Source organism: Pollicipes pollicipes, unplaced genomic scaffold (assembly GCF_011947565.3).
Source record: "Pollicipes pollicipes isolate AB1234 unplaced genomic scaffold, Ppol_2.1 Scaffold_5724;HRSCAF=6776_pilon_pilon_pilon, whole genome shotgun sequence".
Classification (NCBI taxonomy): domain Eukaryota; kingdom Metazoa; phylum Arthropoda; class Thecostraca; order Pollicipedomorpha; family Pollicipedidae; genus Pollicipes; species Pollicipes pollicipes.
This window is the reverse complement of record NW_023596746.1, coordinates 21,889,565-21,912,316: the sequence shown is the minus strand read 5'-3', so window position 1 is coordinate 21,912,316 and position 22,752 is coordinate 21,889,565. Positions and strand designations below refer to the sequence as shown.

Here is a 22,752-nt window from a genome sequence, read left to right as displayed (position 1 = left end):
ACAGGTCATTGACCTTACAAGGTAAATCTATTTTTTGTGCCAAAACATTTGCTATTTGATTGCCTACAGATAGCAAAGTTTGACGTGGCTTTATCGTACCATTTGAAAGTAATTGTGACAAAAACCCTTCGTGGTCAAACTGACCCCACCCGAGAGCTTGTCAAAACTGTTCGATCAATAGGCGCGCCAGTGATCGGTTGAAATATAACGGATGTCATCCTTTTTTGAAATTCCTCTCGAATACAGAATCCTATGACATAAACCGAGAGAGATCGGTCATGAAAAGTATACATGCGCATGGTATATTCATCGCGACCAATATCCACCAAATTTGCCTATTTTTTGTTGCAATTTTTGGCCATCACTGCCAATTGTTGTCAAGCCGCAGCATAATAGCAGCGATCCAATCACGTAGGTCGGGCCAGACTCCCGAAGCAGCCAATAGCCGAGCGAAGTTAAACGTTGATTTGTGTGCAAAGCCTATAGGGAAGAGTAGGGAGAGAGAAGGGGAAGTTGAATCACTTTCACACCCCAATGCCATAACTTATGTTGATAGGACTAATATTATTTATCTGCTTATAGCTATATACAATCTTAGGCTACATTTATAGCGGCAAAATTTTAGAGAGTACCTCTTCGTTTTTTGGTAAACGACATCTGAATACACCCATCTCAAATGCTACAACCAGCTTCTCCTGGGGTTAACTTTATCCAACGGTAGGGAAAGTAACATTGATTTTTTCGCGGCAAGTAGTCTGCATTGCAAGCAAGCCGAATGCGTTACGATATGTGAACAAAAAGTACTCGTCTCTGCGATGTCAAAATTTCTTTGATTGCGACATGACCTATTTCAGACCTTTTTAAATCAGCCAGTGTTTGTTTCAGTCACCACATCCTCGGCTCTGGCTGCTCAGGTATGAATTACATACATCGGTACTGTGGCTATTGATTTATTGTCTAGATAACAAAAGCCATGGCGGTGATATCCGTTAATCATTGACAGTGCGCCAGTCAATGACATCACTGACAGTAAATCAGTCAATTACATTTTTTCGATGCATTGTATCACTGATGCAGCATACCACACGCACACCTAACACAACATGTGCCGTCTGCCATCTTGAAAGAAAGCTCGTACCACCTCAAAATCCTTAGCCAGCAGACGCCAATTGTATGGCCGTATGTGCAGCACATGTACTTTCCCATCACTGATATCATTCAGGTTGGCCTGGTTATGTCGTGAGACCTTCAGCACGAATTTACACGGATTGCCTGAGTTTTCAGCAATAAACAAACACGCATTTGTCGTGCTCACCCCAAGAGGCGCACATGCAAGCAGCCGGAAATACAGTGAGAGCCAAGCGATGCTGCTGTACGTCAGCTGAGTGACTCAAGGTTGTCATTATTTGCGTAGATTAAGAGTGAATCACCGTGATACTACTTGGGCGTGATGCAACTCGCCCCACTCTCACCTGCCAGCGGACTTCCACCTGTAAAGTTCCCTTTATTGGCGCGTTTTTGAGCTCATTTGTCAAACATATTTGCCATTGGTATTAATGGCCAAGGGTGCTGGCTCCATCGGCTTAGTTTTTCATCATTTACACGATGTCATTTGTTTATATATATATATATATATATATATATATATATATATATATATATATACATATAATGTTAACATATCACGAATCCCGTTATCGCCCCGCCCGTCAATAGCCGCACGTGGCATCCAGTTGGTGTTATCTACGTCTCCGAGCGAATCGGCGGGTCCCGTTGCCTGGCAACCGATTGTCGCACCTCCGCCGGGATAATTCTCCTCTGCGCAGCACTGCGGCCGTGCAGCGTCACCGCCACCGCCGCCCGTTGGGTCGCCTGCCGCGCCCGGTCTCGCCGCGCTGCAGCAGAGCCGTGTGTAGTCAGGTGACAACGCCACGTCGGCTCACCTGGCAAAGCGCGATACAGCTGATCGCCGCCCGTTTCACCTTGCTGGTGGTGCGAAGGTCGGTTGCGTGAGGGTCCGTCCTGGCAGCCGCGCGACGCCGCCGCTCGGTATCAGCACTCGAGACTCGACTTCGGAGCGGCGTCGAGGGCGCGATAACGCCTCGCCAAAACACCCCGTGGTGATCGCCGCCCGGCTGATAAGGCGTGGGACCATGTGGCCGTGAGGTTACGCGGCTCACGTTACGTATCGGTCGGGCTGACGGGCGTGCTTCCGCGCAGCCCGCGTCGATGGAGGCTGATTGGCGATTGGCAGTCTTTGGGATAGGCCTTCCGCTGCGAGGCTTCACTAGTTAAGCACATTTGTTTGACGCAGTAGCATCGCGTCATGGAAGCTGACAGGGATCGTAGTGTGATTGTTGACTATATACCGAAAAAACATTTTCTTCCGCTGGATGTGGATACAGGATGCACACCACGCCGTCGGCGCCATTTCTTGGATGTCTTACAGAGATTATCACATGAGTATCTACGCTTAAAATATTCTAGCACTGCCGTGGATGGACGCCGTAATGAACAAAGGCCATGGGTGAAGCTTGCATTCCAATAGACAGACTACCCCCGCCCCCTTCGCCAACGCTCGTCTCGGCCTGTTGAGTATCTGACAAATTTACCACGAAGCACCGAACAAATTTTAAAAGCGCAATTTTTTATATTCAGGGAAAGCTAATTTCAGTCCCATCCCTTAATCTTGTGGGCCTTTACTCATGAGGGCAAAGGAGGAGTGTGACCACTTGCAGAGGACTCTGCCTTGCACTCATGATGTCTGGAAGTGAATTGAAGTGATATCTTGCATGGCAGACTTACGATATCGAAATATTTGCATCAGAGTTTCTGCACATGACAACGCATAGCTTAATAAAGCCTCACAAGTTACCGTGGGCTTATCTGTGCTCTGGTTGTTTATAATTTTGCTTCTTATTGCTGGCTCCATATACACCACACATTTAACCGCCATGATCATGAATTGCCACCTCTCCATGTACCATGAGCTGTGGCGTCTCACAACCATTGTGGTGGGAAAGCCGGATCTACCAAACCATACGAGAAAACCAAAGTAAATTTCGAACCTTATTCCCCCGGCGGCAAGGCGAGCATGCATGGACGACCAACGACACTCTGTTCCGACGACCTGAAGGTGGCAACTCTTGTCAAGCCGAGGTGGATAAGCCGGCGTTTTCATTTTTACATACCCTGACCGCCCTGTGCCAACGACCGAAGTGTTTTGCCTGATACGCTTCGGCCACGATGAATCCTTTCCGCGTCGTTCCTCGCGTCAGACTTTCGAGCTTTCGCGGCTTATGACCGGAATGACCTCGTCCCAGCGTGACGCCGCCACGCTGTCGTATCCGGAGGAGCGTCCCACTGGGGGCGCTGTACGCCCGGCACGTGCCAGAGGAGCGTCCCACCAGAGGAGCGTCCCACTGGGGGCGCCGTACGCCCGGCACGTGCCAAAGGAGCGTCCCACTGGTGGTGCCGTACGCCCGGCACGTGCCAGAGGAGCGTCCCACCAGAGGAGCGTCCCACTGGGGGCGCCGTACGCCCGGCACGTGCCAAAGGAGCGTCCCACTGGTGGTGCCGTACGCCCGGCACGTGCCAGAGGAGCGTCCCACCAGAGGAGCGTCCCACTGGGGGCGCCGTACGCCCGGCACGTGCCAGAGGAGCGTCCCACTGGTGGTGCCGTACGCCCGGCACGTGCCAGAGGAGCGTCCCACTGGTGGTGCCGTACGCCCGGCACGTGCCAGAGGAGCGTCCCACTGGTGGTGCCGTATGCCCGGCACGTGCCGGAGGAGCGTCCCACTGGTGGTGCCGTACGCCCGGCACGTGCCAGTCATGAGCCGATGCGCGTACCCATGGCAGCACGAGGTCGACGGAGCCGGTGATCGACGACGGACGGTGGATGCTGACGTTCACGTTGGTCATACTCCTCTGCGCAAGCTTTGTAACGCCCCGCTTTTGAAGGCCGTTTGCGCATGGGTTATTGCTGCTACGCACAGGCGGATGGTGGTGTCCAAGCTCAGCACTGCTGCATGTCGGCTTATGACTGGTGCCACAATCTCAAACCGACATATCATATCAGAAGCATCAGTCTTCCACACAGATAGCCTGGACGGATTAGATTGGACACATGTGGCGCGTTTTGCGAGCTTCGCTTGTGGCCGGTGTTGTTGATAGTAGGCAACAATATGGCTACCACCTCGGTGACTTTCCATCTCTCTTAACATTGGCATCAAACTAGGCTATCAATTCGGCAAATTACAGCACTGTTAAAGGAAAGCGATAATGAGGAAAAGCCTTGAATTTATATTTATCGTGCTGAAAATAATCGCTCTAATTCTGGTGGTCACAAGCATAGCCTCGAAGCATTAAGTTTTCTCCACATTCGAGTATAACCACGATAGCGTCGTTTAACGACGAATTCCTGGAATAATGAAAGTGGATTATGCTTAACATAGGAACTCCAAGCTTATGATGCCAACAACCCATGCCCTCCAAACCTTTTTTGACCATATAAAGCAATAACTCATCATTTTTTCCATCATTGCGTTTCATCAATCAGGCTCGCCGACGAGTTCAGTGCACTTACATCTTTGCACCTTCCGGGTTTGCATTTAAGGGCATGTTTTGCATGCCTTTCAATGGGAAAATGCCACTTAACTAAGCACTCTATGCCAGATGTGCCATCTGAGTTTGTCAGAAATTGTGTACAGCGCCACAGACCGCAGTCAAGTCACGCGTAAACTTAATGTTGTATATAGTATATATCTCGGCAAAGTTTCACAGGTTTGGTAGATACACAACCTTTGCTGGATTACAGCGTTGATGGGGTACATGACATGAAGGATCTTCCTAAACAGAGCCAAGCATGAACCTTCGCCCCGATTCACCTTTTCACAATGTGGACTGATGGGGAAGGGGGGGGGGACACCATGCCGGAAAGTTATCCTCAAAACACCTCAGGGGTGTCGCATCGACCCCCTACCGCTGAGGTGTTTTGTGGCGAAGGTTAGGGTGTTGATGATCTGTTTTCAACACTAATTGCGCAATATTGCTTTTAGTGGATTGCGCTTTTCCTCGCAGGCCTTCGCCGTTCATGACTTCATGCGCGAAGCGGAGGACCGCGATAAATACTGGACTAATGCTGCGGCGCGCATGTCGGGAAATACTGTCTGTTGAAGCTGAAGAATGTATCAGGTTAGATTCTGGTGGGTACTACAATCCAGCCATCCAAGTTCAAAATGTTATGTGAAGGTTAAGCATCCGCTTTAAGTTTCGATCACTTTTGTAAAACTCCGTGTGCCGGGTATTGCTTGTTCCTATCAACCTCGAGTCTGGAGATATATGTGGCTACCATCCATGTTGTACAGTTGGGTATGTTAGGACACAGCATAACTAACGTCCTGTGGAAGATTGGACCTACCGGGCACGCATAAGTCGATGCACGTTAAACGGCACCCTTCACGTTGATGTGCTGTTATACGAGAACAACGCTCGTCTGACATCAGCCAAAGGTACGGCATCTTCACTGAAGTCGAGTTGTGGGCATATCTCCGAAAATGTATTCTTCCAGGAGAGTCGCTGCAGTCAGAAAAGGGTGGCCGCAATGCAGACGACAAGAATGACAGACAGGTCATGCCATGCTTGGCTTTAGCCCATGCTACTGGCACAACAACAAGCGACAGCGAGGGGGCTGAACGCCAGCCGCGAGGTTGCTGCTGCGACGCTGTGGCGCGACAGTCCCGATTTGATTGGCCGATAGGTGACGTCAGAGAGCGTGAATGAGTCCGCGTCACTTTATCGCTGGCGTGCGACGTCGTCTGCAGGAAGCTTGGACACCGCGCAGCGCTGGCGCGGGGGGTGGCAGAATGTAATCCGGTCCTCCAACGCAAGATGCCTGATAAAACGCGACGCGCTTAGCCTGAGAGACAAATATCCTGGTGTTGCTAAGGCTGTTTGCTCCTCGCACAAAGGCTCCCAATAGGCCACGAGGTCCGATCGGCGCTCACTATCACTACGCCGCGGCCGTTATCTGCCGACCTTGCTCTGCTGCGGTTGGGCAAGCTTGAGCTGACCTTGGCATTCAATGCAGCAGACAGAGTTTGGAGCAGGAGCAGGCAGGGCGCTTTCTGAGTCAAACAGCGCCGAGGTCTTTTTGAAACTCCTCAGCATGGGATAGCCTGGGGCGGTTGCATGAATTAACGTCTCGTGAAAACAGCTTGGCGAGTTCCACGACATGAGTGGAAGAATGATGAGTTTGAGGGATCTCAGTGGTCTAACATGTTTTCTGCCATTGGAAGGAATAGATGCCCCCAGTTACAGTACCTTTGGCTAAACACTCGCTGTATACCGTTAATATCGCAACCCTGAGGTCAGTAACGTCTCACATAATTTCACCCAAATCGCGCAACATCTCATCTCGTGGTCGGTTTGTGATCATTATCATAGTCTGTGTGTCATTGTTGCATTTCGTATGTTTTAGTGCTAATCGTTAGCACGGGGGTGTTGGATGGAAAAGGTTGATGTGGCAAAAGTTTGAGAGCGAACATCTTTGCATAGTAAAATGGAAGATTTGGGCCAATTTCGGTATCGGTTGGTGACCGTGTTAGTCACCTGCTGACTCACCTACCGAACCGCATTCCCCACGCGCGGGAGCAAATTTGGATAGAGTTCGCTTTACCTGTTCGCATTGCTTAGGGTGCTCGGAGTCAAGAAAATCGCTTGAAAAGAAGAAGCAGTTAGTTTGTTTTGACACACACCGCGATGCCTTTTCCACAAGTTCCGTGCTGTGTTGTATGGGCAGGGTTAGCATGAGCATGCGCGCTCAGGCAAGCCGCGACCAAACATCAGTCTGAGGCGCTGCTGTTGAGCACCATTGGCAGCGGTAGGCTTGCGTGCATAGAGACAAAGTTAAACAATATATTCGCACTGGAACGACGTCTACGCAATGTGAGAACCTTTAGCAGACTGGAACGGCGCCAAGCAAATCAATCATTCACTTTCGGCCGGCATGCCACGTGCGCACCCTCCCTCTGTTACCGCTGATCTTCCAGCTGTTCTAACGCTGCCGCCGCACGTCGACCTGAACACAGTAACGCCTAACCGCTCTACCCCTGCCCGACCGGCAGGGCTGCGCGGCGTCGGAAGGTGGCCACTGCCTCTGGTACGGCATCTGCGGACCGGCCACCCTGTTCGGCGCTCACTCAAACTGTCCGTACACCGGACCAGCGAAGCAGCTGAACGACCAGGCGTCGATCGACATACTCCTGGACGTCTGTCCGTTCTTGTTCGAGAAAGAGAGTGAGCGCATGACTGAGCTCTGGTGCGATGTCTCCACATTAGCTCCGAGCTTTGCGTTGTAGCGGCTCATCAACATATGCGTTACCGATGAATTGTAACGACGGGGTTGTATGCGGCCTGGAAAGGGCGGATTTGTCCAGGACTTGGAGGGCCCAGAGGCGCTTTGAATTGTTTCCTTTCATACATCGCCGTAAGCCTGGTGCTTAATTGTTCCAAATGTTGGGAGCTCGAGCCGCCGAAGTGCCCCCCCCCCCCCCTAACGAAGTGGCATCTCATATCGCGCCTGTAGCGCTGAATGACGGATCTCTATAGATCTGCACAGACCTATAAACAGATTTTTGCGGCTCTTTCTACCAGGTCTGTCCATAAAATAATCCATGTATAATGTTGCAATTTAATAAGAAAGCACAACAGGCATTCCCTAACGTAGAATCGCCAGCCACGTGGTGCCGTCATCTGCTTTTTGTCACAGCTCATGGTGGGTACGCGTGAAAGCCAGGCACTGACCAAGCTAGACAATGCATAACGGCTCAGCACATGGCAGGGCCTTCAAGCGCCTACATCATGATGGCCAAGGAAGGCGGCTTGTGACTTTCCACAGACCTGACCTTGCCACCGACGTTGTGCTGCGATGAGAAGAACATCAAGGAGATGGCCGACTCCCTACAGCTGGCCGCCTCCCAGTTCTCCCGCTGCCCAATCTGCTACTACAACCTCCGCAAGTCCATCTGCGAGATGTCGTGCTCGGCGGAGCAGTCTTCGTTCATGAACGTGACGGCCACGGCCTTCACGGCGGACGGTGAGGCCGCCGCGACACGGGGCCGCCACGCCGTGCGACCCGCCCGACTGGCGACGCGTCACGCCGATTTGGTGACGCGTCACGGCGCTCGAGGGTCACTTGTGAATGGACTTGTGAGAGCGCGGTGACTCGACTCGCTACGTGGGTTCAGCCACGCCGGCAGCGGTGTGGCTGTGACGGTGTGACGTCACAGTGTGGCGTCACAGTGTGGCGCCGCACTGTGAGCAGCGTCCGGAGCCGCAGCCCATCTTAACGATCGTGACCTCCCGGCTGGCCTTAGATTCCCCTCTGTACCCGAGGATACACCAAACTGAGTGACGCTCTGTGTGCATTCTCTGGGATGACAACGCAGTGTAGGTTTCTGGCCAATCCCGAGCAAAGCAGAACCAGACACGGGCTCAACGTATCGCGTTTGTTGAGACTCGGCGTGCTGCGTCCGGTGGCACAGGTGCGCTGACGTCGCCCAGCCCAGCTGAGCAAGCACTGAGTTCCAAGACCAGGTAGCGGGGCAGATTGTCTGCGATGTCGGACACCGCCCAGTGGTGCACGTCCGGAGCAGCGCCCGTGTTCCCGTTCACAACAGAGCTCCGAGTCTTTCCAGTCCCGATATTGCAGAGTCCCGCCGGAGACCAACAGCTGGTCTATCTCAGTTGCGAGTGTGCAGCTGGACTCACAGGAATCCTAGGCGAAGTCAGTCACACTGAACTCATTGAACAAACTCAACGCACTGAGCACATCCTATTGTGTTCTCATTTTCTATTGCGTTCTTTTATCTCCCTCACACTGCGCTCCGCCGTCTTCTCTCAGGTGTGGAATACCTGACGAACGTGGACTACTACATCGACGAAAGCTACACCACCGGCACATTTGACAGCTGCTCCAAGGTCCTGTACCCGCAAACGAACGCGCCAGCCATTGCCAACTTGTGCGGGGAGTGGGGATGGTACCGGTGTACACCAGAAAGGTCAGATATGACGTCATGATACAATTATAGGCATTGGCTGATGCTCCCGGCAGACGCGCTTGGTACTCTGATTTATGCACCGTATGGCGGGGTCCAGCCTCTCAACGTTCAGGACCTCACACTACAGCAATACAAATTGTTTGATGCAACATATGTGACGAAAAAGCGCACCGTAAAATCTTTGCGCATTGTGTTTTTTTTAGGGGGGGGGGGCGTAGGGCATCGGGGCGTACACTCGAGCTCGGATGCTTGTTGAAAGATTTTACCATATCCACTCAAGCATCACTGTGTTAGTGAAGTGAGCAACAGACTTGCAAGTGTGAACGTTTCCACAGAGTGTTTGAATTTGTGCATTTTTTTAAATGACCGCGGAAAACGTTTAAGAATATTGACGTCACGTACCGATGCTCATGCTCTATGCGACAGGTTCTACGAAGCCTTGGGAGACAATATCTACGCACCATTTATCATCACGTACAAGATCGGGACGGATTCAGATGACGTGGCCCCCTACCATTATCTAAAGATGGAAGCGCAAACCTGTGACACGAACACAACTTCAAACACAGGGGTAAGAAGCATGTAGCTACAGCCCGCTAGCTTTGTCGTAGTGTTTGCCATCACGAGCTTTTAACGGAAATGAAAAGCAGGCCGTGTTGCTTTTCGATGTGATGCTGTCGCTCAGCTGACATCTCATTCTCATGTTACAATGTATTCTGTAGTTATTCCATTACTATTTTCACGATACAAACTAATAATATTATGCGAATTTCTCCAAGGGTAGTCGCCAAGCTGCTCATTTCGCTGACGTTATGTAACTGATCACAAAGTAAGTTGATAAAAGGAGTGCGAAAAAGGTATCCTGGACGGAAGCCCAAGATTCCATGACAACATTTGCTGAGTCGGTTTAAAAAAGCATCTCTATCACTCTGCGTCAACCACCGTTTCATCTGTCAGTTTCATCTGTCATGCTGCACTCCTCTGTCACTGCTCTTATCATCTCCCTCTTCGCATATCCTCTCCCCATGTGTTACACCGCCAGTGCCTGCGCAACCCTGGCACACCGCTCCGCAGAAGCCGGTGGACTCCTGCGCCTGCACGGACTGCCCGCGCGCCTGTCCGGTGGCGCCACCTATACCGCCGCCGGCCGGCGACTGGATGGTCAGCTTCGAGGTGACGATGTACGGCTCGGAGGCGGTGATGCTGATCGTCTTCGTGGCCCTGGCCCTGATATTCATCGTCGCGTGCTCCATCTGGCGGTGCAGAACCACCGGTGAGGTACTCGCCGGCGAGCCGCGATGTCGACCTCCCGCGCCAGGTGAAGCTTACGCGACGCTCCGTCGACATCGACGTTGACATTCCGTCGACATTGATGTCGACATCCCACCGCGTCACGGAGCCAGTGGGACGATGCGCCCTGTCAGGTCGCGAGGATCGAGGGCAAACGTTCTGTATGAGGTCTTGGGATAGCGGGCTGACTTCCCACGTTCTGTAGGGTAGCGCTCTGTGCGAGGCCAAGTTTGTGAGGCTTGCAGGTTCTTGTTTTTAGTCGTATCGTGAAGGGTGATGGTCGTCGTTCCTTTCATGTGCTCAGGCCCGACAGCCGACGTTTAGTGTAACGTGAAGCTCGCTATTGGCGTTTTGGTCATGCCATGGAGTTTGCGAAGCCCACGCTTTGTCTTAAGCGACAAAATGGCTTTGTCCTACTTTGTCTCCTATACGACGGAACCTCTGTGTCGTTTGTCGCAAAGCCCTCGATCTGACATCTGTACCAGACGCCAACTCCCCCACCACATGTTGTCACATGGCGCGTGTCCAGGAAACATCTGGTGCCCCTATGCTGGAGCAAAGGTCCTTCGTGACCTCAAAGACGCACAGTGTAAGACGAGCATTGTCCATTCGAGCTCGCAACCGGCGGCGGGCGCTGCCAGCCCGGACGCCACCATCCTGACCGGCTGCCGTCTCAGCAGCTCCGGTGACTCCAGCCGCCGCCGCCGCCGCCGCCGCCTCCTCCGAGCAGCTGGTCAGCGAGCCGTCCTGTCTGGAGCGTTGGGGCGCTGTCATGGACCGCAGCTTGGTCAGCTTCTTCAGAACACTGGGCACATGTGCGTGAGCCACCAGGTGGTGCTCAGTACGGTGCGGGGTCGTGACGTACGAAGCTCATCTCGCTGGGGATCATTGCAAGCCATTGGAGGGGGACAACAGTCATGTGTAGTTTATTTCAATGTCCGGTAATGAGTCTTAGTCATGTAATGTTTAGATACGCCACGATTACAGCCAGATAGGCCACGACTACAGGATTGGCCCCATGTACATAATGTTCATCCCCCTAAGCAACTACACTTTTGGGAGAATGTTGCCAGGAAAGGGCACAATTTGAAAAAGCAGCTATACGAAAGCTATGTTTACTGGCTGTCCTATCGCTAACAGACTGAAATCTCAAATGTGCCGTGTGCCGCCTTAAACTGTGTTAACTTACATACCATGTGTCTGCCGTCAGGCTGCGTGGGTTTACGGACTCGGTGTTTGCTGCCAGACTGTGCCAGCTCACTTGCTCAGTACCTGCTTTCAGACTGTGCCAGCTCACATGCTCTGTGTCAGCTGTCAGACTGTGCCAGCTCACGTGTTATGTATCTGCCGTCAGACTGTGCCAGCCCATGTTCTCGGTGCCTGCCATCAGACTGTGTCAGCTCACATGCTCTGTGTCAGCTGTCAGACTGTGCCAGCTCACGTGTTATGTATCTGCCGTCAGACTGTACCAGCCCACGTTCTCGGTGCCTGCCATCAGACTGTGTCAGCTCACGTGCTCTGTGTCTGCCGTCAGACTGTTCCAGCTCACGTGCTCTGTGTCGGCTGTCAGACTGTGCCAGCTCAATCCTCTGCGTCAGCTGTCAGACTGTGCCAGCTCACGTGTTCTGTATCTGCTGTCAGACTGTGCCAGCTCACGTATGCCGTGTCTGCCGTCAGTCTGTGCCAGATTACATACTCTGTGTCTGCCGTCAGTCTATGCCAGATTAAATATTCTGTGTCTGCCGTCAGTCTGTGCCAGTCACCCGGTGCCGACGCTACTGATCGGCCTAGTCACGACCGTGGCGCTGTCGGCGTGTGTGCTGACGCTCAACATCACCACGGATCCGATCGAGCTCTGGGCGGCGCCCACCAGCCGGTCTCGCCTCGAGAAGGACTACTACGACGAGCACTTCGGGCCCTTCTACCGCACCGAGATGCTCATCATCCGTGCCAAGGACCTGGAGCCGGTGAGTGGACGGGATGGCGAAGGGTATTGCAGATCATGCTGGAAGCGATGACCTTGTGTGTCTTCGAGGCGCATGTGGACTCCATCCGCATTATATCGACCCGCTGCCGTGACTGCAAGTGTGATTCCGTGACTGCGGTGTGAATGTAGATGTGACTGCCATGATCGTGGCAGTCACAGTACAGTACAAGTCACGCGCAGGGCATCGTACATTGTATGGTGTCTACCATACGTGTCTGGCACATGTCTGGTACCATACATGTCTGCAGTCTGGTACAGTGTCTAACGTTCGAAATAGGTGTTGAAAAGTTGCCATCATCGCCGCAATTGTGCATGTTGATCAAGACCAGAGAAATAAGTCCTTGCTTCATGGTTCTTCTGCACATTTCACAAGCGTACAGCATATTGGCCTTCCTTCCCTCGTTGAGATCACGCGAACGCCCACCACTTTGGTGAGCTCGCCAGCAGAGTGGAGTGGCGTATTGCGTATGAGTGGCGTGTTAGCAGCGGAGTGGCGTGTTAGCAGCGGAGTGGCGTGTTAGCAGCGGGGTGGCGTGACGATGCCGTCGTCTTGCTGCAGTTTAACCACTCATCCAGCACCGGTTTGGTTGAGTACGGACCTGCCTTCCATAAGGAGCTACTGCTGGCCGCCATGGACCTGCAGATTTACATCACCAATAATGTGAGGGCCAGCATCTGCAGACATATCGCAACTCGTATCCAAGCGTGAGCGGATTTGAGAAATGGCTTACAAGTGCGAAGCCATCGTCTTGAACGATACAACTTGCTTGATGCAACAATGCAACTACCTAAGCCTTGCAGTTGTATCGATGCAACGATACAACTCATTAAATTTTTCGTGACATCTGCTCTTTTGGATGCAAGCTTACTCTGCGTATGAAAAAAGCAGTAAGAGGTACTGCATGTTTAAAAACAGTAGGCACTGCATGCCTTCGCATATCTTTATGGCCAGTCTTTGTTTGTAAGTCAGGTTTTTTGTCAAAAAAGGACTACGTCTGTTGTGAAGTTATGACAAAATATTGTACTTTGCGAGACAAGCCATTCATCGGCGCTTGGTTCCGGCCCATCTGTCCGTGCGGATCCCACACTGGATCTGAGCATCAGGGTTTGTCGTGAGCTGTAAACCCCGAAGCCTCACTGCAGACATGCGTCCGTAAATGGGTGTGTTCTCCGTTCTCACCGCGCTTGCCGTGTTACGACCAGGTCACCGGCAAGTACCAGAACGAGACGGTGCACCTGGAGGACATCTGTTTCCGACCCATGTACCCGGACAACTCGTACTGCACCATCCAGTCGGTGGCGGAATACTTCCAGGACGACCCGGTCGCGTTCAACTACACCAACCAGGACGGCGACGTCACGTTCAACTACCTCGACCACATCAAGTACTGCTTGCTCAACCCCACCGATCTTGGCGACCAGGACTTCAACAGTCAACCTTGCATGTCCAAGTGGGGTGGCCCCAGCTTCCCGTACACGGCGGTCGGTGGTTTCCTGGGCGAGGGGCAGACGCTCGGGGAGGACGTCAACTACCTGAACGCCACGGCGCTGCTGATCACCTTCCTGGTGCACAACGAGTACGACGCGTCCCAGCTGGGCCCGGCCTTGGCCTGGGAGCAGGCGTAAGTGAAAGTGGAGTCCGACGCCTGCACCAGGTGCCATGCGTTGAGGCGTGAAATAGTGCACGCGATGCGAGTGCTGTAGTCGGATTCTTGCCGATGAGGCATGCAACCGTTTTGGAATGTACTGCGAGCTAGAACGCTGCTAGATCCAGAAGTAGTGGCTGAATTTATGCATCAGTTGGTTATATTTCTATCGCAGCTTCCATTGAAGTCGCTTTTACGAAGCATTATGGTCATTTACGTTTTCCATCCTAATGACTTTTTAAAATTTCCATCCCACGGTATCTTCGCCACAGCTTCTTTTAAGGCCCACGTGCGTGGCAGGTTCCTGGACTTCATCGGCAGCTACAGCCATCCGAACATGGACATCGCCTACATGGCCGAGCGCTCCATCGAGGACGAGATCGCGCGCGAGTCCGAGTCGGACACGTCCACCGTGCTCATCTCGTACCTCATCATGTTCGCCTACATCAGCATCGCGCTCGGACAGTACAACGGCTCCAGTCGTCTGCTGGTGAGCACCGGCCACCGGCGGCGAGAGTGCCGAGTGCAGGCGGCGAGGGCGCCGAGCTTAAGCAGGGAGAGTGCCGAGTGGAGGCGGCGAGAGCGCCGAGCTTGAGCAGAGAGAGCGCTAAGCGGATGCGGCGAGGGCGCCGAGCTTAAACAGGGAGAGCGCGGAGTGGAGGCGGCGAGAGCGCCGAGCTTGAGCAGAGAGAGTGAGAGAGAAAGAGAGAGAGAGGGAGAGAGAGAGAGAGAGTGAGAGAGTGAGAGAGAGAGAGAGTGAGAGAGTGAGAGAGAGAGAGAGAGGGAAAGAGAGAGAGAGAGAGAGAGAGAGAGAGAGAGAGAGAGAGAGAGAGACAGAGAGAGAGAGAGAGAGAGAGAGAGAGAGAGAGAGAGAGAGAGAGAGAGAGAGAGAGAGAGAGAGAGAGAGAGAGAGAGAGAGAGAGAGAGAGAGAGAGAGAGAGAGAGAGAGAGAGAGAGAGAGAGAGAGAGAGAGAGAGAGAGAGAAGGAGAGAGAGAGAGAGAGAGAGAGAGAGAGAAGAGAGAGAGAGAGAGAGAGAGAGAGAGAGAGAGAGAGAGAGAGGAGAGAGAGAGAGAGAGAGGAGAGAGAGAGAGAGAGAGAGAGAGAGAGAGAGAGAGAGAGAGAGAGAGAGAGAGAGAGAGAGAGAGAGAGAGAGAGAGAGAGAGAGAGAGAGAGAGAGAGAGAGAGAGAGAGAGAGAGAGAGAGAGAGAGAGAGAGAGAGAGAGAGAGAGAGCCGAGCGGAGCCGGGGAGAGCGCTGAGTGGAATCGTGGCCACTTACCGACACAGGAGCCTCTCATTGTTTTTGCACCCCCGCCAATGCAAATTGAGGGCCCCGAGGTTGTTCCTGCTGGATAAATGGGCATCCAAGGCACAGAGTCAACTGTTCGGTGTTGGTGATCCCTGGAAATAGAGATCCGCATTGTCTTAGGAGTTCTCAATCGTTGCATGAGACCCTCTGAATGTCACCTGAGGCCATTACCCTACGGACCGGGGACCTCATCACGTGCCCAGGTGGTCGGTTAAATACCCTTCGCTCGGGTGGGGTCAGTTTGACCTCACTGAACTCGCACAAATGAAGAAAGCTAGAGACACCAGATTCACAGGGTGTGCTGGTCTGTGTGTGAACTCACTTGTGCTTAAACGTTAGATTACTAGGTCACGAACTTTGGGTCACATGGGGTCGAACAAGGTCAAAGCCCAGAATGATGTTTAATGTACTCCCGGCTTTCTCACGTAACCATCGTGAACCTAAATATCTGCTCATTTAATGTAAGTGGTCTTGTTTGACCTTTTGAAAGTCATGGTGACTGAAATTCTACAAGACTTCCTTGACTTTTGCACTTGAAGAAGCGTTAAGGATTACGATAGGCAGTACGTTCCTGAAGACAAAATGTTGACTCGGGTCATTTTATGTCGGTGACCTATTCTGACCTTTAAAAAGTGCAAGGAAGATGTATAATGCGCTTCCTGTTTTCAATTATTTCAAAATGAGCATCAGAAACTACTCCGTACCGTAACATTACAAAAAACCCTACATTACAAAAAAAACAGTTGCTTCTACCTTGGCCTGATCTTCATACCTGACCCTAGGTCAATGAAATTGGTTAATTCAACCTTCGTGTTGCCTCCGATATTATCTCAGAGATGTGTGACTTCGTATAGCGCTCCGTTGTTGCATCAGGTTGAACGATTCCCTAGAAATTGTCGTCGCTGGATCCATGGCCGGACTTTAACCTGCTGTAGGTTATCCATTTTACGAGCTTCATCTAAAATTGTGGTGACAAGCTATCTGGTATTTAATTGCCTAAAGCTATGCGAAATTTGGCGCAGCTACGCCGCGTCGTTCGGAAACCATTGCAGAAAAACCTTCTGAGGGTCAAATTGCCCCCCGCCCGAGCGCGTGTTAACGTGACTTACAGCCAGCCCTTCTGTTCAACACTGATTGTGCCTGATCGACATATAGGACCTCATCAGCTCAGGGACCCACAGTCAGCGCAAAGGATTCTCTGACTGGCATTTGAGGGCCCGGCATTGCAGGCCGGACCCGTTAACGCGACCTCCGGCCAGACCTTCGGGTCCTTTGGGCCCTCAAATCTGGCCATTAATCGTTGGTCCCTCAGGACGGGGGAGGGCACATTGCTCTATGTCCCCGGCCTGTGCCACCGCTATAGCGGTGTCGGGACTGACATGAGCGGAGACGGTGAGGAGAGCTGACTCAGTCCTGAGCTTGTGGAAGTTTTGGCCGCGTCCTCTCAGGCATGGCTTCAATCCGCACGTGTGCCAAGTCCGTGTGTCATCACGGGTGTGTTGTGATCATGATGATAGTGCCTAACCTCCTTTCTGATAGAACTGGCGACGTAAAATAATCCCATCACCAGCAAAACACTCGGACTCTATCCAGCCATTCTCTGTTCATAGGTGTACCTCAGCATCATCTTCGAGGCTCCCACGTGATATGCTATCACTGACAATGACGTTTTAGATCAGCATTGAGTTCGCCACTAGCGTACCATGAGTACGGAGCATACCTAAAGCAATCACACCGACAAACGTCCCCCATCTTTTCCTCAGAAGACAGTGCTGGCCTGGGCTGACTCTCTGCCTTCCACTCTCTCCCTCACAGATCGACAGCAAGATCACGCTGGGCCTGGGCGGCGTCATCATCGTCCTGCTCTCCGTCATGGCCTCGCTGGGCGTGTACGGCCTGGTCGGCGTTTCCGGCACGCTCATCGTCATCGAGGTCATCCCATTCCTGGTGCTGGCCGTCGGCGTCGACAACATCTTCATCCTGGTGCAGGCGTACCAGCGCGAGAGCCAGCGGCCGACCGAGTCGCTCGAGCAGTTCATCGGACGGGTCGTGGGCGAGGTGGCGCCCTCCATGCTGCTCTCGTCCACCTCCGAGTCGGCCTGCTTTTTCCTCGGTCAGTTCCATTACAGTCGTGGGTCTGTTTCGGGCTATAAAAGTCTCTGTCCTATGAGTCTTTGCGAGTCTCGGCGATCCAAGCCGGCCGACGCGACTTCGGATTTGTGCTGCCGCAGCGCTGAATGCATGCGCTGCTTATGTTCATGTAAACAAGCTGTGAAGGGACAGCTTTGGACAAAATTGGGCCAATGCTTGCGTGACGGGTCTAGAAAATAGATTACGCGATCGCATGTGAACGAATTGTGTACCCAGCTGTCCTGCGATGAGGCCGGAGTATCCAGACGCCCGAAACGTGCTTCCGTGGCACCGAAATTCTTCGCCATAAATTTGAGCAGCACTGGTGATATCTTTACATGCTCGCATCATGGCAAGGTGCCGGGTACAGGATGCAAGCCAGTATTCCTTACTACACTTAGTTAAGGAAAAGAGATGACTTGAAAGGAGATATAAGACCAGAAACCATTCAAGATATTCATGATTCTGCATTTTCGCATTTCCGAAAAGCGGACGAAAACATTTACTTCTTCGTCACCGCAGGTGCGTTATCAACATGAAACTGAGTCGGAGTCTCTTCCCGATATGATACAAGATGTCCACTGTGCCACTCCCGAGTTCCCGGTGCTCCCCTGCCGGCTGCGTGACCGTATTGACGACTCGTCGTTCTGCCGCCAGGGGCGCTGATCGACATGCCGGCCGTGCGCTCGTTCGCGCTGTTCGCCGGCCTCGCGCTGCTGTTCGACTTTCTGCTGCAGATCACGTGCTTCGTGTCGCTACTCACGATGGACGCCCGCCGACAAGACGTGCGTGCACAGTGCACCTGTGCAAGGCCCGCGGATGGCGCGGCCGTCGCGCCGCGCCGCACCGCGCCTCGCCGCCGCACCCCTCCGCCTTGCGGACGCGACCCCGGTTACCACGGAGACAGTCGAGCAGGGCGGCGCTGGGGCTGCGCACCTGCTGTAGCTTGTATGTGCATGGCCAAGCAGACATGCGAGAGCAAACCATCAGCTTGAGGTTTCTGCCGCTCGTTAGGCATTATCATATATGCAACGAATTATGGCATGATATGAAACGTCGCTACTAAGGTGGCGATTAGTTCCTGTGAGGGAATCCTAATGGAACTACTCACATCCCCAAACAACGTGGTCACGTCCGTGTCTGACTGCTCCGCCCGTGCTGCCGCCGTCCGTCCTGCGGCGTGTCCTGCCTGCCGACGGCCTTCTGCCGCTAACTCCCGCGCTCGCTACCCTCAGGCCAACCGGTTTGACATCCTGTGCTGTGTGCGCGGCTCCAAGAAGAGCGGCGAGCGCCAGGAGGGCATCCTGTACCGGCTGTTCAAGAACCTGTACGCGCCAATGCTGATGCGGCCGGCGGTGCGCGGAACCGTTATCATCGCCTTCTTCGGCTGGCTCTGCTCCAGCATCGCCGTGGTGCCCTACGTCGACGTCGGGCTGGACCAGGAGCTCTCCATGCCGCAGGACTCCTACATGCTCAAGATGTTCAAGGTGTGGCCGCCGGCATGGGGTGCGGACTACCTGCGAGGGAGGGCGGGTCCGGAGCGCCGGATTGGCTCTCAATGTGCCAATGTTGTCGGCGTGGCTCTGTCGTGAGTTAGGACAGCTTGCGGTGGTGGGATCTGTTCGGTGTATCTCGCCACACATTGATCGTCTGGGTTTATGTGAAAGATATCTCATTGTCGTATAGCAGTCATTTAAGGTCACACCCATATGGAGAGTCGAGTGGTACAACAGAGTTTTAAAACAAATGGACTGTAACAGCACTCGCCGTTAACGTTACATGTGAGCCAAACTTTCACAGCGGAGCGACCTCGCCTCAAACATTCGCTTCCCGTAGCTTGGTCTGCAGCACTCTTGATCAGCGTCCTCCGTCCTTGCCGTGTGCAGTGCCAACAGCATCCCTGACCAGCGTCCCCCGTCCTCGCCGTGTGCAGTACCAGCAGCATCCCTGACCAGCGTCCCCCGTCCTCGCCATGTGCAGTACCAGCAGTATCCCTGACCAGCGTCCCCCGTCCTCGCCGTGTGCAGTACCAGCAGCACCCCTGACCAGCGCCCCCCGTCCTCGCTGTGTGCAGTACCAGCAGCATCCCTGACCAGCGTCCCCCGTCCTCGCCGTGTGCAGTACCAGCAGCATCCCTGACCAGCGTCCCCCGTCCTCGCTGTGTGCAGTACCAGCAGCATCCCTGACCAGCGTCCCCCGTCCTCGCTGTGTGCAGTACCAACAGCACCCCTGACCAGCGTCCCCCGTCCTCGCCGTGTGCAGTACCAGCAGCATCCCTGACCAGCGTCCCCCGTCCTCGCTGTGTGCAGTACCAGCAGCATCCCTGACCAGCGTCCCCTGTCTTCGCCGTGTGCAGTACCAGCAGGACTACCTCAGTGTTGGGCCGCCCGTCTACTTCGTGGTGCGCGATGGTCTCAACTACAGCGACGAGCGGGTGCTGAACCGCATCTGCTCGACCGTCAACTGCGACGGCAACTCCATCGGCACGCAAATCGCGCTGGCCGCCCAGCAGCCGGCCAGGTCAGCAGCAGTCTCCAGCCGATGGCAGAGGGGGCGGGAGGGAGGGGAAAGGGGGCAGTGCCGTGTTGAATAGCAATGAATGGCAACATCTTGTTGCGGACCTTTATACCCACTGACATGCCTGAGGATGCTCTAAGCGTTTGACGCTAGTGGGGCATTTGTTTAAGCTCTACTTTTACTTTTTCTTCTTTCATCCGTGTTTATTTATTCATTCGGAGTTTCACGTCAGTTCGTTGCAAGTGGTATTTTGTCCCCCCCCCCCCACAACACCTCCCCAGAGTTAAATCGACCCGACCGATCTTGTCAGAAGGCTCAAAATGACAAAATGACAGGGTCGCGTAGGCCTCTTTGCGCCAACACATCCTTGAACACTATCAGCGGCTCATTCAGAAAGGGAAAACCATGGGCAAAACGAATTACATGGCGCGATGTGTTTAATCGGCGTAGACGAAACGACAGGCTGCAAGCTTTATTCGGGAATGCATATTGAATATCGAATGATGTCTTTGGTATGTACCACTGATGATGATCTGTACCACTAATACCACTAATGATGTGTACCACTGACGGACACAGGACTACCCAGATAGGTAGATTGCGTCAACATTTGATTAAGGATTATCAATTCGCGATGCATGCTTTGTCAAGGGATGTCTAAAACTGACATGATTTACGTGATCTCGTTTCCAGGTTTCGGGATATAAGACGATATGATAGTTGATGACTTCTTTGACGCAATTCACAAACCTCCTAAAACATCTATCGCCGTATGAATTGCGTAATGCCTCATCATAGGCATACACACATGAATATACTCAAAGTGACATAGTGTAGCGTGTAGCGGTCTGTTTGGCTTGTTACAAACTCATAAACACGCCTGTGGTATGCTGGCATACAAATACTTCTGACCTATTATTTCCCTTCCAGAACTTTCCCCTTTAGAGGAACCTACTGAAAAATGCTCTAGTACCCTGACCGCGTGCGCTTGGGCCATGCGCAGGACATACGTAGCCAGTCCAGCGAGCAACTGGGTGGACGACTTCTTCGACTGGTGCACCTTCGGTTATGAGCACGGCAAGCCCGGCTCCGGTCCCAGCTGTTGCTATCGTAACAAGACCGACGACGGCTTCTGTCCCTCCATGAGGGGAAATAGTACGTTCCAGGGTCCGAGTGGCGTGTTTCCTTGTCATCCCTAATGGACTAACTACTGGTAATCTTTTGGGGTCATCTAACGACGTTATTTGGTAGGCAATGAGGTGCAGGGCTGGAGCTGTTTGTGTATGCGTCGGCTGTTAAATCTGCCTAGATATGGATGGAACAGTCTATTTTTCTCTCTCGGGCTCAGCGCGCCTTTTGCATTGAGAGCGGACAACGTTTGACTCTGACCAGACCATGAAGTGGTTATACCATTACCGCTGGCGATTATTAAGGTGCTGTGCTCGACCATGCGCATATCGTGTGGAAACTCTCTTGGTCTGCCACTGTTTTCCAAACCACGCACCTCCATACCTCAGCATATGTGTAGTGTCAGTTTATGCATAACGGCTCATAAAAGTTTCACTTTCAGAAATGTAATTTCATTCCTTTTCTCGTGATATATGATCCATCCTTCCTGTTCGCCAGCAGTAAGGATGAATCAAATTTGATGCCATTCGAAAAGTTCGAATAAAATCAGCATTCAGAAATCAGCCTATGAGTGAAACTAACACCTTTCCACAGAGCTCGATAAGGACTGCCAGAAATGCCAAATGGGTTTCACGGACAACCTTCGTCGGCCTGACCAGGAGTCGTTCCAAGCATACATCTCATTCTTCCTCAACGACAACCCGGGAGAGACCTGTCCCAAGGGTGGGCACGCCGCATACGGAGACGTAAGCAGCTGCTCCGTGATCTCGGCCCCATATGAGTTGCGTAAACACCCGTGCAGAGATTCGCCGTAGCGTTGTGATGAACCAGCAAAAAACCACTGTCTGCGATGCATGTTGAGTACAGCGGCGATGGAAAACCCAGGCGTGTGTAATGGGCTTGCAGCACCAGAAACGAAACGTCGTGGTCGGTTGATAGCATTTGCGGCGGTGATTTCCTCACGACGGGTAATGGAACTGAAATGACCTGAAACAGATCAGGCCTCAGGATAACGAAACCGTCACCGACGTATTCTTCCTTATCTTCGGCAGGCGGTGAATGTCGTCAAGGATGCGGACAACAAGACCAACGTGGGTGCGTCCTACTTCATGGCCTACCACACCATCCTGAAAACGTCCGTGGACTTCTACAGCGCGCTAGAGTGGGCGCGCAACATTACCGACGGCATGACCCGGGCGCTGAACGAAGCGTCAGGCGGCACCAGCCAGCAGCAGGTGTTTCCCTACAGGTGAGACGGAGGGCCGGCTGACAAGGGCGGCCACGCAGGGACGTGCCAGCAGCAGAGCCCTGCTACGGCTTGTGGCTGGGCGGACAGGACACGCTGCACTCCGTGATTGGTTGCGCTGATTATAGTGATGAGCACGATAATGTTTAACCCTCACCTTGATAGTGGCGGTGCGGCGGTGCGCCCCCCCCCCCCCCCCCCACCCCACCTCCCCGCTCCCCGAAGGTTTTCTGCGAATGCGTCTTCGACGCGTCGTGGAATGGCGCCCACATTTTCGGTAACCTATGGGGCATTCATTGCTCGCAAAACCAAAAAAGGTGTCCCTGTGTTGTCCCTAGTGTGTCCCTAGCCTTTCCCGTGTCGGGGCAGCAGCGATTTTATGATCCCTGCACGGCGATCTACGGCCGCCGCGGGCCCAGGGCGGTAACCGACGATCCCGTG

General features: G+C 53.1%; 1 protein-coding gene across 2 annotated transcripts in view; it reads left to right on the top strand.

Moving 5' to 3' along the window:
* Nucleotides 1-22,752, top strand: part of LOC119103583 (NPC intracellular cholesterol transporter 1) — a 31,744-nt gene that overhangs the window by 2,558 nt on the left and 6,434 nt on the right. Inside the window, exons 3-19 of one of the 2 annotated variants that reach the window (XM_037227169.1) lie at nt 7,125-7,296; nt 7,898-8,095; nt 8,903-9,059; nt 9,486-9,630; nt 10,134-10,332; nt 11,030-11,164; nt 12,099-12,316; nt 12,896-12,997; nt 13,540-13,958; nt 14,283-14,472; nt 17,106-17,403; nt 18,078-18,205; nt 18,656-18,907; nt 19,777-19,940; nt 20,941-21,092; nt 21,660-21,811; nt 22,118-22,314. In XM_037227169.1, the coding sequence (XP_037083064.1) occupies nt 7,125-7,296; nt 7,898-8,095; nt 8,903-9,059; nt 9,486-9,630; nt 10,134-10,332; nt 11,030-11,164; nt 12,099-12,316; nt 12,896-12,997; nt 13,540-13,958; nt 14,283-14,472; nt 17,106-17,403; nt 18,078-18,205; nt 18,656-18,907; nt 19,777-19,940; nt 20,941-21,092; nt 21,660-21,811; nt 22,118-22,314 (3,278 nt within the window). Of the gene's footprint in view, nt 1-7,124; nt 7,297-7,897; nt 8,096-8,902; nt 9,060-9,485; nt 9,631-10,133; nt 10,333-11,026; nt 11,165-12,098; nt 12,317-12,895; nt 12,998-13,539; nt 13,959-14,282; nt 14,473-17,105; nt 17,404-18,077; nt 18,206-18,655; nt 18,908-19,776; nt 19,941-20,940; nt 21,093-21,659; nt 21,812-22,117; nt 22,315-22,752 lie in introns of both variants that reach the window. The other variant, XM_037227168.1, reaches the window with a different exon arrangement.